We start from the raw sequence: 13,337 nt of genomic DNA, 5'->3' as shown, positions 1-13,337 counted from the left end.
GAGAAACTATAAAAGGTGACCCTACCCTAAGCGAGTTGATGATTTTTAAACAAGACCTGACACAAAGATGAACCCATTCACATACATTTAAGAGACTGATTACCTCAAGCCTGTTACAAACTTGTAGCACACGAAGTACATTTTTGCAGACGTTTTCCAACTGTGTGTTTCCATAACAGCAAGTAATTCCCAGGATTTCAACACTGGGAGATGCCAGAGCCATCATTATGGCTTGAGCATCATCAACTCCACAGTCAACATCAATCAACAGCAACTTTGTCATTTTTTAAATACCTACAAAACAGTTACAAGTGGATTAGACAACTAACCTAATAATTAAGATACTGTAGATCATGTGGAGAAAACATATTCTAAAGATATGGCTACATTTTAACTGGGTTTCAGTTCAAACCCTGTAGGTTATTTGCCAAAACCTTTGTCTACACACTTTTTTTTATTATTTCAGGTTTACATCTGATTTTTTGTGTAATGTTTTATGTACCATAAAATTAATCCACCTCTATTTTAAAAGAAAATGTCAAGAATCACTGATTTGTAGATCAACAGGAAGCTAAAAATGAGTGGTTAACTAACTGGGACTTTTGAGAAGTTTTTATACGTTAACTACAACATTTGCGCAGTGACTTAAAAAAATAAAATCTATCATATTCATATACACCCAATTAAAATAATTGGGGAAATTATAAATTACCACCTAATACCAGTTTATTTTAAAATTGAGATGATTTCTTAATCCCTATAAAAAAGCGAGTAGTAATGTAGACTCCTTGTGACAATTAAGTAAATTATAATCTGGGAGGTACAGGCAATACCCACATGGGGGGTGGGGGAGGAATCTGAAATCAAGGAAACCAGCACACAATTATAGGAGCTGGGACACAGCTTTAACACTTACCTTCCTCAAAGCTTCCTTCCCAAATAGAAAATAGTTTATGATGGTCTCCACTGCAATTATCTTAAATGAGATGAGGAAATATTATTCATACTCAGTAGAACTGCAACCATTTTCTGCTACCTTACATTCTTATACCTTCATAGGCACTGACTTCTAGTTTTCCCTGGAGGTGCTCCACCCTTGCTCCGTCCCAAAGCCCTGCACCCTTTCCCCGAGGCCCCCCGCCCACCTGCCCCTCCCTGCTTTCCGCCCTCCCCCAAACCCTTCCCTCAGCCTCCAAACAGCTGTTTGATGGCAGCTGCCGATCAGCTATTTGGTGGTGTTGCCGAACAGCTGTGGCTAGTGGGTACTGAGCACCCACTATTTTTTTTCCCTGTGACTGCTCCAGCACCAGAGCACCCATGGAGTTGACACCTATGCAACTGTTAAATCTTGTTGACATTAATGATAGGTTACTCCATTTGCTTTCTGTGACTTAGTTTATCTCTGAAGTTCAAAGCACATCCGCGGACATCTCCCTTTTAATTGAATCTGAGTCAACAAAGTCCCAAATACCTCTCGCAGCCCTCCCGCGCCTTTATCTCACATAATCTAATTCAGTGCTCTCAACAACACTCCACTAGCTACACTTTCATGAGACAGTTCTCGGTGTTCATCTTTTGGATCCACCCTTAGATTTGTTTAATACTTCTGGAGAAAAATTGCTATTAGGAATGTGTGTTGACACACTCCTCAATCACACACCCCCAGGTATTCCTGAGACAGCTGTATTCAGTTGTTTTCCCCCCTACCTTCACCTCTAACAAGGTGCTCCTTGCTCGGGCCCATTTGAGAAGTCTTGCGGCAGAGAAGACTGAATTTTTTTTTCTGTCATTGTTTCTCTGCATTATAGCCACCCAATTAATTGATTAAGCAATAATGGGAGAGTAATATTCCAAAACAGGTTCTGCCAGGTGCCTTAGGTAGCCAGTTTCTGAAAATCAGCAGGAAACTCCCACTGATTTTACAGATGAAGAAAACATGTACAATGCCAGGAAAAGCATTTTGCTAAAACATGTCAATCTAAAGCTGTCAACCCACATCAAATCTCCAGAGACCCATAGATTCCAAGGCCAGAAGGGACCATGTAGTCTGCACTCCTGTATAAACACAGGCCATAGGACTTCACCTAAAACAATTACCAGCACATGTCTTTTGGAAAACATCCAACCTTGCTTTAAAAATTGTCAGTGATGGCAAATTGTTCCAATGACCCCAAGCAAAAGTGATATAAGTTGCCACATTCTACTCCTGAGGGAATTCTGTGCTACTGCACAACGCAAAATTTGCAGAAATTAATGTTTTTTGTGTAGAATTTCCTTTCTGCCACAAAAATGAGCTGCAGTGATGCTGGCTGACATTAGAGGCCACTGGATGCTCAGGAGGAGGTAGCAGGTGTCTGGGCTGGTGGGACCCCATGGCTGGGCTCTGGGAGGGGCACGTTGTGGTTGTCTGGCCTCCCCGGGCTGGGCTGGGGAAGGGGCCAGAGAAGCAGGAACCAGGTTGCCACAGGGGTTTCTTTAACTCTTTGCTCCTGGGGGAATGTGTGTCTGTATTGTTTTCTGTTTCGGAGTGCAGCCATGTTAGTCTGTATCCCCAAAAAGAAAAGGACTTGTGGCTCACAAAAGCTTATGCTCTAATAAATTTGTTAGTCTCTAACATGCCACAAGTGCCCGTTTTCTCTTTATGTGCTGTTCTATTCATACTTGCTGACAGGTATTTTGACATAAATGACCAAAATAATCGAAACTGGTGGGATTATGTGGTGTTATTTTGACAAATAACATTTGCAGAATTTTGCAACATTTGAAAATAGGGCGGGCAGAATTTTTCACGTTTTTGAGGCAGACTGCCCTCCCCCCCCCCGGCGCACCCGCGCTACGCCGCTGTAAGGTCAAGACAGACGGATGCTGCTCGGGCTTGTTCCCGCTCACGAGCCCCAAACCTCCCGCCGGCAAACCACGGGGCGGGAGTCCAAAAAGCGCCCGCCCGCTCAGCGCCGGCAGCTTTTAGTTGCCGGGGTAAAAAACAGAGCCGCGCACTCCCCACAGCGGGGGGGGGGGGAGGGAGGGGGCGAACCGCCTGCGCCCACCACCGCAGCACCTGGCCGCCTCCCGCCGCGCGTCGGAACCCCGGGGGCGGCGCTTCCCACAGCCGAAGACGCCCCGGCTCCCGTCCGCGGCGCATCCCCGTAGCGCCCGGCACGGAGCGAGGCGCGCGCGCCCCTACCGTTCGTTTGGGGCTCCAGGGAGGGGCCAGCCCCCGCCCCCGCTCTGGGAGCCGAGCCCGCTGGGCGACGTTGCGGCCAATCCCGAGCCGCCCCCACCCCACGAGTCTCGCCCCTGAACTGGAAGAGCCGAGGAGGGGGCTGGGGGAGGTGTCACGTGAGCTAACGCCTGGGCGAGGGAGGGCGGGAGGGGCGCGGGTGCGCTCGCTCTGCGTGCGGAGGCGGGGGAGCGCGGGGGGGGGGGGCGAGGGGGCTGACCACGCCCCTGAGCGGCGTCCCGGCGGCGGATGCCGGCCTAGCCCCGCCCCCCAGCGCCAGCCGCGGCAAGGGCGGGCGCTCCTGGGAGCAGTGGCGGCACGGGGGCGTGCCGAGTACGGGGCGCCCAGGCGCCGGGGCCTGGCCCCTGCCTGCGGATGTGGGCCGGGGACTCGGGCAGCCGGCCGGGGTCCTCGCGGTGTAGACATTTGTACTTGGGCCGCGCCCGCGCTCTGGGACCCTCCTGCCTGGCAGGAGCCGAACAGCTACACAGCAATGAAACAAGCCCCAGAGCCCGAGCCAGCTGGCACAGGGCAGCTGCGGGGTGTCTCGGTGCCATGTAGACGCACCCAGGGTCAGGTCATGCTACAGAACTGCAAAGTTCCCGCCTCAGGCTCTGCCCGTGCAGGGCCCTCTATCAACCCCCGCCAGTCACCCAGCAAGTCTCCCTCCTCGCCCTGGCCCCACCCTCCAGCAGTCTGGCCACTTAACTGGCCACGCCTATCACTCCGGCCATGCAACCACCCCCAACTCCATCATACAGCAAGGCACCCCCACCACCCTGGCCACTTAACCAGCTCCCCCATCACCCATGGCTCAACAACCCCCTCCCCCCATCACTCCCCGTCACACCCTCCATCACGCATGTGAGCAGGCCTCCCCATCACCCCATGGCCCAGCAAAGAATCCAGGACCTGTTAGCTAGTAGCCTGCCCAGAGCTCCCTGCTGTCCCATGGATGGTGGGGCTAGTGTTGCCACCACAGTCACATTCAGACAGGGACTGATTATCTCAAACCTGTTACAAACTTCATAGTATCGTGGCTAACAGCATTCAGCATCAACCTTCTCCAGGCAGGTGGCTGGACCACAGTAGCCATTGAGCCACATGGAGATGTTAAGTACAGGGCTGCACACAGTTTTTCTATTGCTATCTCCTTTTGAAACTGATGTAGTTAGAGCAGAGCAATGGCCTAGTGTATATACTTATGTAAAGCAGTATAGTTTATCTCCACAAATTAACACTTGTGGCAGTATAGTGTATTCCCACAAATTTATGCTAAAAAACTTTACCAGTAGAACAACATCCTCATTAGGGTTGATTTAACTATACTAGTAATAAAATCAACACCATAACAAAAATAGTTAAATTGGTTAAAAGTAATTGCATAGACCCAGCCTAGGAACAAGATTCCATCATTTAACAACATGCCTTGGGAACCTGATTCATGCGGTGTCCTCTTTTTGTATTTGGTTTAAGAAAAACACATTTATTAAGCTTAGAATAGAAACAAGACAGCTCCCAGAAGTGATCTTTAGAGATACCCACCTGGCAAGCCTCCCTGTGAGAGAAGTTACCATTTTAAGGACTTCAAATAGTTTTCATTCCACATAGTTACAATTGAAAGGTGACCATTAGTACCATGTTGACAGACATACTGCTCTGAAACCTTATAAACACACAGGTTTCAGAGTAGAAGCCCCATTAGTCTGTATTCACCACAAGTACTCCTTTTCTTCTTATAAACACACAGATTTACAATGCAAGTAAATTAGTCAAGCATGGCTTTTTCTTCTCAAAACTCTACCTATGTTCTCACGTCATGTTACTGCTCTTCAAGGTGATCTTATATTAAATTTCCAACAATATCCCCACAACTGACGTTAAATTAGCATATAGTTACCTGGTATGTTTTGTGCTACTTTTCAAATCTGGTGTTTTGCTTGCTGCTGCTTTCCAAGTATGTTGGAATTTGATCTGGAAGTAGAGAACTTTATAACATACCAGTTAATTCATAATTTGCTGAAAACAGAAGCTGTGTGTGTAGTGTTGTATATGAACTTGGGACTCTTTTCACTCTTTACTCAATGTGCTGGCATAAGATAAAATTCCATTGATTATGTATTTGAAAGCTCAGACCTTTGCACTTCTCAGTTTTCCTGCACAATAAAAATAGATGTCAAATAACTATCAGTCCTACCATGTTCTAGATTTTTTTTTCACAGATTCAGGGTGTGTGACTGGGCAACAAAAAGACAGATGAAATTCAATGTTGATTAAATGCAAAGTAATGCATACTGGAAAATATAATCCCAACTATATATACAAAATGACGGGGTCTAATTTAGCTGTTACCACTCAAGAAAAAGATCTTGGAGTCATCATAGATAGTTCTCTGAAAAACATCTGCTCCATGTGCAGCGGCAGTCAGAAATGCAAACAGGATGTTGAGACTCATTAGAAAAGGGATAGAAAATAAGACAGAAAATATCTTAATGCCACTACATAAATCAATGGTATGCCCACACCTTGAACAACACATGCAGTTCTCATCACCCCACCTCAAAAAATATATATTAGAATTGGAAAAGTCCAGAGAAAGGCAACAAAAATAATTTGTGGTACAAAACAGCTTCCATATGAGAAGAGATTTAAAAGACTGGGACTGTTCATCTTAGAAAAGAGGTGACTAAAGGGGGATTTGATAGAAGTCTATAAAACCTTGAGTGGTGTGAAAAAAGTAAGAGGCGATTACTCACCCTGTGCAGTAACTGTTGTTCTTTGAGATGGGTGTCCCAGTGGGTGCTCCACTTCAGGTAGGGTCGGATTAACCTTTTGTGGGCCCCTATGTAGTCATTGTGGGCTCCGAGTGTGGGCCTGGTGTGGCAGTACGATTGGTGCCATAGTATACCCGGTACTGAATCTCAGAGACATTTTTCGTTTTGATCATACACCTCTACATGACTATATGCATTGCCATACACAGCTCCCTCAGCCCCCAGTTTTTCTAAATGAGCTGTACACCCATGTGGGCAGAACTTTCATAGTGATTAGGGAAACTCCCCACAGATTTATCTCCTTCCTCATTCAGACCTTCTATAGCCATGTCTCCAGTACCCCCTGTGTCACCAGTCACTGTATGTGGTCCTAGTCTCAGCTCAAAGTTCCAAAGCAAGCAGATACCTGATCAGTTCTGACAAATCCCTCCCGCAGCACCCATTTGAGCAAGCCATTTGCAAACACAATTTCCCCAAAGTGAGGACTTAGCCCTTGGGAATCTGAAGACACCAGCCTTTCTCCCTCTGCTCCCTTCTACATGCTAGTCTACTACCTGATCACCACTACCTCTCCCCATACTTGTTTCCTTTCTACTTTGGACATGCGCCCCAACCAGCTGGGGCTATCCTCCCGCTGCAAGCCTGACCTGCTTCCTCTTTCCCTGCTCCCCTTGACATTCCTTTCCTACTGGTGACCTCTGTTCCTTGAGGTTAACTCCAGTTTCTTTATCTGCTCTAGCTTAATGGCCCCCAGTAGTCACAGAACCACCTGCAGCTTCTCTGGCTACAGCTATGTGGCCAATTGCCAGAGGCCAGCCTTAGATAGCTGCAGCTACTAGTCAAGGGACGGGTGGCGATTCCAAGGCTGAGCATGCTTGAACCTTGCAACGGTGGCACTAGGGACTCTAGATCCTCAGCGCTGGCCCTAGGCAGCTGCAGACTCTGCAGTTATGCACTTCCCTCCTCTAGGCTATGGCTTTAAGTACCTGAGATACCCATCACCTGCAGCAGAGGCCACCAATTCCCATGCACCCCTCAGCTAGCACATAGTCTTGCAGAAAGTGCAGCCTGAATGATTTTGGAAGCTGGGGTGCCAGGAGGTTCCCATCCCTGAGCAGCAGCTCTGCAACAAGCTCACATGCCCCCCCTCTGCTGTGGGACCAGGACCCTGTGAAGACGGTGGAGTTACCCTGTGAATAACCAGTTCCATCCAAAGCCTCTTGAAGTGAGTGGGAGTCTTTTCGTTGTCTTTAATGGGCTGCATATAGAAGCAAAGGACCTCATTCTAGACTCTAGGAGCAAAGTGCATTCTATGCTGCACTGGTTTACTGTTGTAACAGGAAGGTCTCACGTTACCGAGTGAATAAGCAACACTTCCTACGGCACCTAACTTTTTCTGAGAGGCTTCCCACCCAATTACTAAATGTAAACCTGCTTTGCTTACCAGGGCTGAAAATATCAGGTAGTATGGTCACAAAAGCCAGGCACTTCTGAATTCAGTAAGAATTTTGGATATGCACAGAACACACGCAGGACTGGTTCCCGCCTGGTTACAGAACTGCAGCAAAGTGGAACAATTTTCAGTTTGTGTCACTGGAGGATATCTGGATCCATATAAGACTGTCCTACATAAATGAGGAAAAGTTGAGGTGTCTTTATTATTCTTTTGTTCCACTCTTTCGTTTCTATAGGGAATTTGCCAATGCAATATTACTGTCTTCCTTTTAAACAAACTAAAAAAAAAAAAAAAAAAATGGTAATGGCTGTTGAAAATAGCTATTCCAGTCCTAGTTAGCACTGGGAAGACCCCAGCATTTGTTGCTCAATTTTATCCTACTTTTTCTACAACAAATTACAGTGGATCAGCATATTTGATTTGGGAGAAACGAAGTAGCAGTTGCCCAAATTGAGCTTGAGAACTCCTGAATTTTGAGGGTGTTCAAACCTGGAAGGCAGGTGCTAGATTCCCTTTCTGAATATTAGGTAAATCTGGAAAGGAAAAGTCAATTTCTGCTTTCATGGTTCAGAAGTGGAAATCCTCCTGTACTGTATCTGAAGCTGCCCAGGTCCTCCTCCCCTCCCTTACTTTTCATGTTAACTTCTGGTGGGATCTACATATCTCCCTTGCTAGGCTTCAGACAGAGAGGTGCACTGTCCATTTAGTCCACCCAGTTCCTCCTTTGGGGGCTGCCCGATGAGGGCACACCAGCATCTCTAATCCAGTCTGGGGAAGTCTTCTGAGGGTGATATCTGGGGCCAAAGCCTTCTACTCCTTGGGCATACATGTTCCCCATTCACAGTACCACCCCCTTTTAGCAGCCAGCTCTCCATTCACAGCAAGCTGCGGTGCATGGGGTCTCACAGCTTCCCCACTTCCTCCCCCTCCCTTTCCTGTTGATAGCAGCCAAGGGAATGCTGGGAAATCTAGTTCCTTCCCTGCTCTAGGGCCAGCACTATAGGCAGGGAGCTGGCCAAGAAACGACAGTTCCCAGGGCCCCGTAGATTCTCAGCTCCCATGCTGGATCCCTGCTGCTCTAAGGCTCCATTTCTGCAGCGCTACAAGAGGGGAGAAAGTGAGTGTTAGCCCCCTTCTGAGCTTGGGCCTGGCGCTATGGCGCCATTGACACCATGGTAAATCCGGGATGGACTTCAGGTCAAGGTGCGTCCCAGCACTTTCGATCGGAGATTCCTACAGCAGTACCCCTATGGGCCGTGCACACGCAGTGCCTGCCTCACAAGCTGTCAGTGTTTGAATAGCACGTGCACGGCCCGGGGTCCTCAGTTCCTTCTCTACAACGGAGTGCGTTCCAGATTCCGAAGTAGAGGGGAGAAGGGTGGGTAGTGGAGTACCCACAGGGACACTCATCTCGAAGAACGTCAATTACTGCACAGGGTGAGTAACCTCCTCCTCCTCTTCTTCTTCTTCTTCGAGAGATGTCCCTGTGGGTGCTCCACTTCAGGTGACTGAAAAGCAGTACGTCTTAGGATGGTTGGGACTTCAGATCAGATAAGAAGGCTGTTGACAAGACAGCTCTACCCATCTTGGTGTCGGATGCTTCAGTGTGCATGAGCGCGTAATGATCGGCAAAGGTAACGTTCGATGCCCAGGTGGCTGCCTTGCATAGGTCAGAAAACGGAACATTACGGAGAAAGGCAGTGGAGGTGGAGACAGCTTTAGCAGAGTGTGTCCTAATTGATGTCAGAGGGTGTATTTGCTTCAGTTGGTAACAGAGACGTATGCAGTCTGCAATCCATTTGGAGAGTCTCTAGGTAGAGATAGCTTTTCCCTGTGATTGCTGAGTGGTAGAGACGAAAAGTTTGGGGCAGGTTTCTAAACGGTTTTGTTCTATCCGGGTAAAAGGATAGTGCCCTGAGCACATCAAGAGTGTGCATTGCTGTTTCAAAAGCATTAGCATGAGGTTTTGGGGAAAATGTTGGTAGGTGTATTGGCTCACTGAGGTGAAAGGAAGAGTGTATCTTAGGCAGGAACTTTGGATGTGTGCAAAGTGTGACCTTATCATGGAAGAACATGGTGTACGGAGGTTCTGCCATGAGCACTCCCATTTCTCCTACTCGTCTGGCAGACGTGATTGCTATCAGAAAGGCGGTCTTCATGGATAGGTGGAGAAGGAAGCACGTAGCCATTGGCTCAATGGGTTTATCCCTCAGGGCTTTGAGGACCAGGTGGAGGACCCATGGCACAGCAGGCGGTTTTATGTTTGGATGCCCTTCAGGAACCTTTTGGTTACTGGATGGGCAAAGACCATAGTGTTGTCGATCTTCTGGTGATTGCAGTGAGGTGGACCTTGAGCGAGCTCGTGGAAAGACCTGATGTTTTAAGGTCCAGCAGATAATCCAGTATCAGTGGGAGTGGGGCGGAAACTGGGGAGGTCTGTTTGGCAGTACAGCAAGATGTGAACCTCTTCCATTTATGTAGGTAAGTAGTGCGCGTGGTGTGTCCTGCTGTGTAGTAGAACTGTCCGCACTTGCTCAGAACATGTTAACTCCTCATTAGAGAACCATTGATTAGCCAGGCCCTCAGGTGGAGTCATTGTACGTCGGGGTGAAATAGCTGGCCCCTGCGATGTGATAGGAGGTTGCTGGGGGGGGGTGGAAATCGGTGGCTTGACTGACATCCACATGAGGAAGGGATACCATGGTTGTCTGGGCCACGATGGGGCTATTAGAATGATGTTGGATTGGTCTGTTCTTGTCTTCTGTATTACTCTGTTCAACAGAGGTATTGGTGGAAACGCATACATGAAAGGTTCCATGGGAGCATGAAGGCATCTCCTCAAGAGTGTTTCCCTAGGCCTGCTCTGGAGCAGAATGTCGGGCGTTTTTTGTTTATTGCCATGGCAAATAGATCCAGTTGGGGATAACCCCAGGTCTGAAAAATGCTGGATAGAATGGTGTCAAGTTCCCACTCGTGCTGTATGGGGAAGGATTGACTAAGCTCATCTGTGGTCGTGTTCTGAGAAGTGGGCTGGTATGAGGTGGAGATATGGATATTGTATTGAAGGCACCAGTTCCATAGTTTTACCGCCTCTGTGCAGAGGGTGTGGAACCGGGCTCGGGCTCTCCCATGTCTGTTCACATAAAACATACATGCGATATTGTCGGTCATGATCCGAATTCTGCGGTTTTGGATAATGGGAAGGAAATGGAGGCAGGCATTGCGTATGGCTCTGAGCTCTAGTAGATTTATGTGAAGCTTAGTTTCTATAGAGGACCAGAGGCCCTGAGTGGTGAGGTGCCCATTTGCGTGCCCCATCCTGTGAGGGATGTATCTATAGTGATGGTAATTGAAGGGGGTTCTTGTCAGAAGGGAACCCCAGCACAGAGGTTGATAGGAGAGTTCCACCACAGGAGCAAGTCCTTGACTTTCGGGGGCATAGTTAGCAATTTGTTTAATCTGTGGATATTTGGTTTGTATACTGGGGCTAGCCACCTGCGAAGGCATCGCATGTACAGGCGGACTTTTGGGACCACAAATGTGGAAGCAGTGGCCATGTGTCCTAACAGCTGCAGAGAATCTCAGACTATAACCTGTGGGCTGACGTATATCTGGGTAATGAGGGTGCCCATTGTGTGGAATCTGTCCTAGGGAAGAGAGGCAAGACCCGTGGTGGAATCCAGGTGGGCCCTGATGAAGTGTATTTGTTGGGTAGGTCGTAAGGTAGATTTGTTTCTGTTTATTTGCAGACCCAAATGGCGTGGAAGCAGTGCACGGTTGCAGAAGTCACTTGGATCGCCTCCAATTGAGTGGGGCACTTGAGGAAACAATTGTCTAGGTAAGGAAAAATGAGGACTCCTTTCTTTCTGAGATGTGCTATTATGACTGCTAGTACTTTTGAGAAGACACATGGGTCAGTGGAAAGGCCAAAGGGCAGGACCCTGTATTGATAATGTTCCACTCCCATGGCAAATCTGAGAAAACGATGATGGGCAGGATAGTGACATGGAAATATGCGTCCTAGAGGTCGAGGGTTGAAAACCAAATCTCCCTGCTCTAGTGCTGGAATTATTGTTAGCAGAGTAACCATCCGGAATGTCTGTTTCATGACTAACTTGTTTAGACATCGAAGATCAAGGATAGGGTGCCATCCACCATTTTTCTTTTCTGCCAAGAAGTAGCGTGGGAGTAAAACCCTTTCCCTCTATGTTGAGCTGGTATCTGCTGTCTCACTCCTAGTTGTATGAGGTGCTGTACCTCCTGACGGAGCAAATGTTCATGGGAGGGGTCCCTGAAGAGGGAGGGGGTGGGAGGGTGAGTGGGGGGTAAGGAGAGGACAGGGATGGCATAACAAGATCTGATCATTTCCAGGACCCATCTGTGCGTAGTGATGGCTTCCCAATTGGTAAGAAACAGTCGTAGATGGTGTCCAAAGAAATGGATGGTTGAAACTGGTGCTGAAGAGGGTGTGAGGCTTTCTTTCTATACCCTCAACCAAGACTTCAAATTTGTTTATTTGAGGTAGGAGAGTGGGTCGCCGTCGATTATGGAGGGCAATGTCCTTAGGTTCTGGGTTTATGGCATTGTTGTTACTGCATATCATATTGTCTGAAATGTTGATTTTGCGCAAAAGCATGGTAACACGACCGTTGGTATGGCTGATATCTGTACTGCCTCTTTTTTGGGCAGGTGGCTGGATGCCTAAAGATCTGAGTGTGGCAAGTGAGTCCTTCATGGAATGGAGGGCCTCATTGGTCATAGAGGTGAAGAACTTGTCCCCTTCGATGGGGACATCTTTGACAGTGCTCTGTATCTTCTTGGGAAAGGAGGAAGAAGCAAACCATCAGGCATGCCGCATGATGATGGCCACGGCTGTGGATCTGGTGGCTGCATCAACAGCATTGAGGGCAGCCTGAAGAGCTGTGCGGGAGATCAATTGGCCCTCAGACACCACTGCTTTGAATTGTTGTTGTTTGTCTTCTGACACATCGTCAATAAATTGCATTACTTCAGCATAATTTTTGTGGTCATATTTTGCTAAGAGTGCCATGTAATTAGCTACTCGATATTGCAATTCGGAAGATGAATACACTTTGCGCCCAAAGGAGTCCAGAGTCTTGTTATCCTTGTCAGATGGGGTAAATTGGAAGTACTGGTGCTTATTTTTCTGATTGGCCCCCTCAACCACTAGTGAATTGGGTGATGGGTGTGTAAACAGAAACTCGGAACCGTTCAACAGGACAAAATATTTGCGGTCCAGTCTCTTGCTAGTGGGGGTTATTGTGGCCGGGGTCTGCCAGACAATTTTAGCGGGTTCCATGAAGGCCCCATTAATTAGTAGGGCTATTTTGGATGAGGTGGTAGCTTGTAATGGGTTGGTAAGCTCATGGTGGGTTCCTGGTACCTCCTCCAAGGTAATCTTGAGCTCATCGGCTACTCTTTTAAATAAGTCCTGAAAATGAGCGAGCTCATCAGTAGTGGAAGGTGGTGGGGACACCATGGCCTCCTGTAGTGGTATCGCCATAGGAGAGGTGTGGGGAGCGATGTCCTGTGAAGGCGGAGCAGCTACTTCAGGTCTTATCTGCTTATCAGCTAAGAAAGCTTCGGGGAGGATCTAACATCTTTCCTATGGGCAGCACAGTGAACACCCGACTGTGTCGTGGTGTAGTTCCATGGACACCGGTATGGCCATTGCCCACGAAAGGGCATAGGTGGTCCCATCCAGCAGTTACCATACCAGTGTGGGTAGCCACTAGGATAGGAGGATCGTGCTTTAGTTCATCTCCCACTTGCAGATAATGAAATGTGGGAGGAACATTGTGAGGAAAACGTTCACCATCCTCCTCGCCACTTGAGAGGCTTGAAGCGGTAGGGGAGTACTGTAGAT

The 13,337-nt window shown here is 48.0% G+C and overlaps 1 protein-coding gene and 1 long non-coding RNA gene across 6 annotated transcripts in view; one reads left to right on the top strand and one right to left on the bottom strand.

Annotated features, from left to right (window-relative positions):
* LOC125640250 (inosine-uridine preferring nucleoside hydrolase) overlaps positions 1-5,180 on the bottom strand; it is a 33,351-nt gene extending 28,171 nt beyond the window's left edge. For 2 of the 5 annotated variants that reach the window (XM_048858595.2, XM_048858632.2), the window contains exons 1-3: positions 3,185-3,318; positions 917-976; positions 104-294 (exon numbers count right to left, since the gene is read on the bottom strand). In XM_048858595.2, coding sequence (XP_048714552.1) covers positions 104-283 — 180 coding nt within the window. In that variant the 5' untranslated portion in view covers positions 284-294; positions 917-976; positions 3,185-3,318. Of the gene's footprint in view, positions 1-103; positions 295-916; positions 977-3,184; positions 3,319-5,120 lie in introns of those variants that run through there. The other 3 variants (XM_048858605.2, XM_048858614.2, XM_048858622.2) reach the window with 3 other exon arrangements.
* On the top strand, positions 3,257-12,468 carry LOC125640262 (uncharacterized). Its single transcript, XR_007357755.2, has 4 exons — positions 3,257-3,339; positions 11,200-11,288; positions 11,822-11,971; positions 12,140-12,468. It is a non-coding gene; the product is annotated as an uncharacterized LOC125640262 (long non-coding RNA).
* Positions 12,469-13,337: the final 869 nt, after the last annotated feature.

Source organism: Caretta caretta, chromosome 1, assembly GCF_965140235.1.
Source record: "Caretta caretta isolate rCarCar2 chromosome 1, rCarCar1.hap1, whole genome shotgun sequence".
NCBI classification, from domain to species: domain Eukaryota; kingdom Metazoa; phylum Chordata; order Testudines; family Cheloniidae; genus Caretta; species Caretta caretta.
Note: the sequence above shows the minus strand (reverse complement) of the source record. Positions and strands in the feature narration are given on the sequence as shown.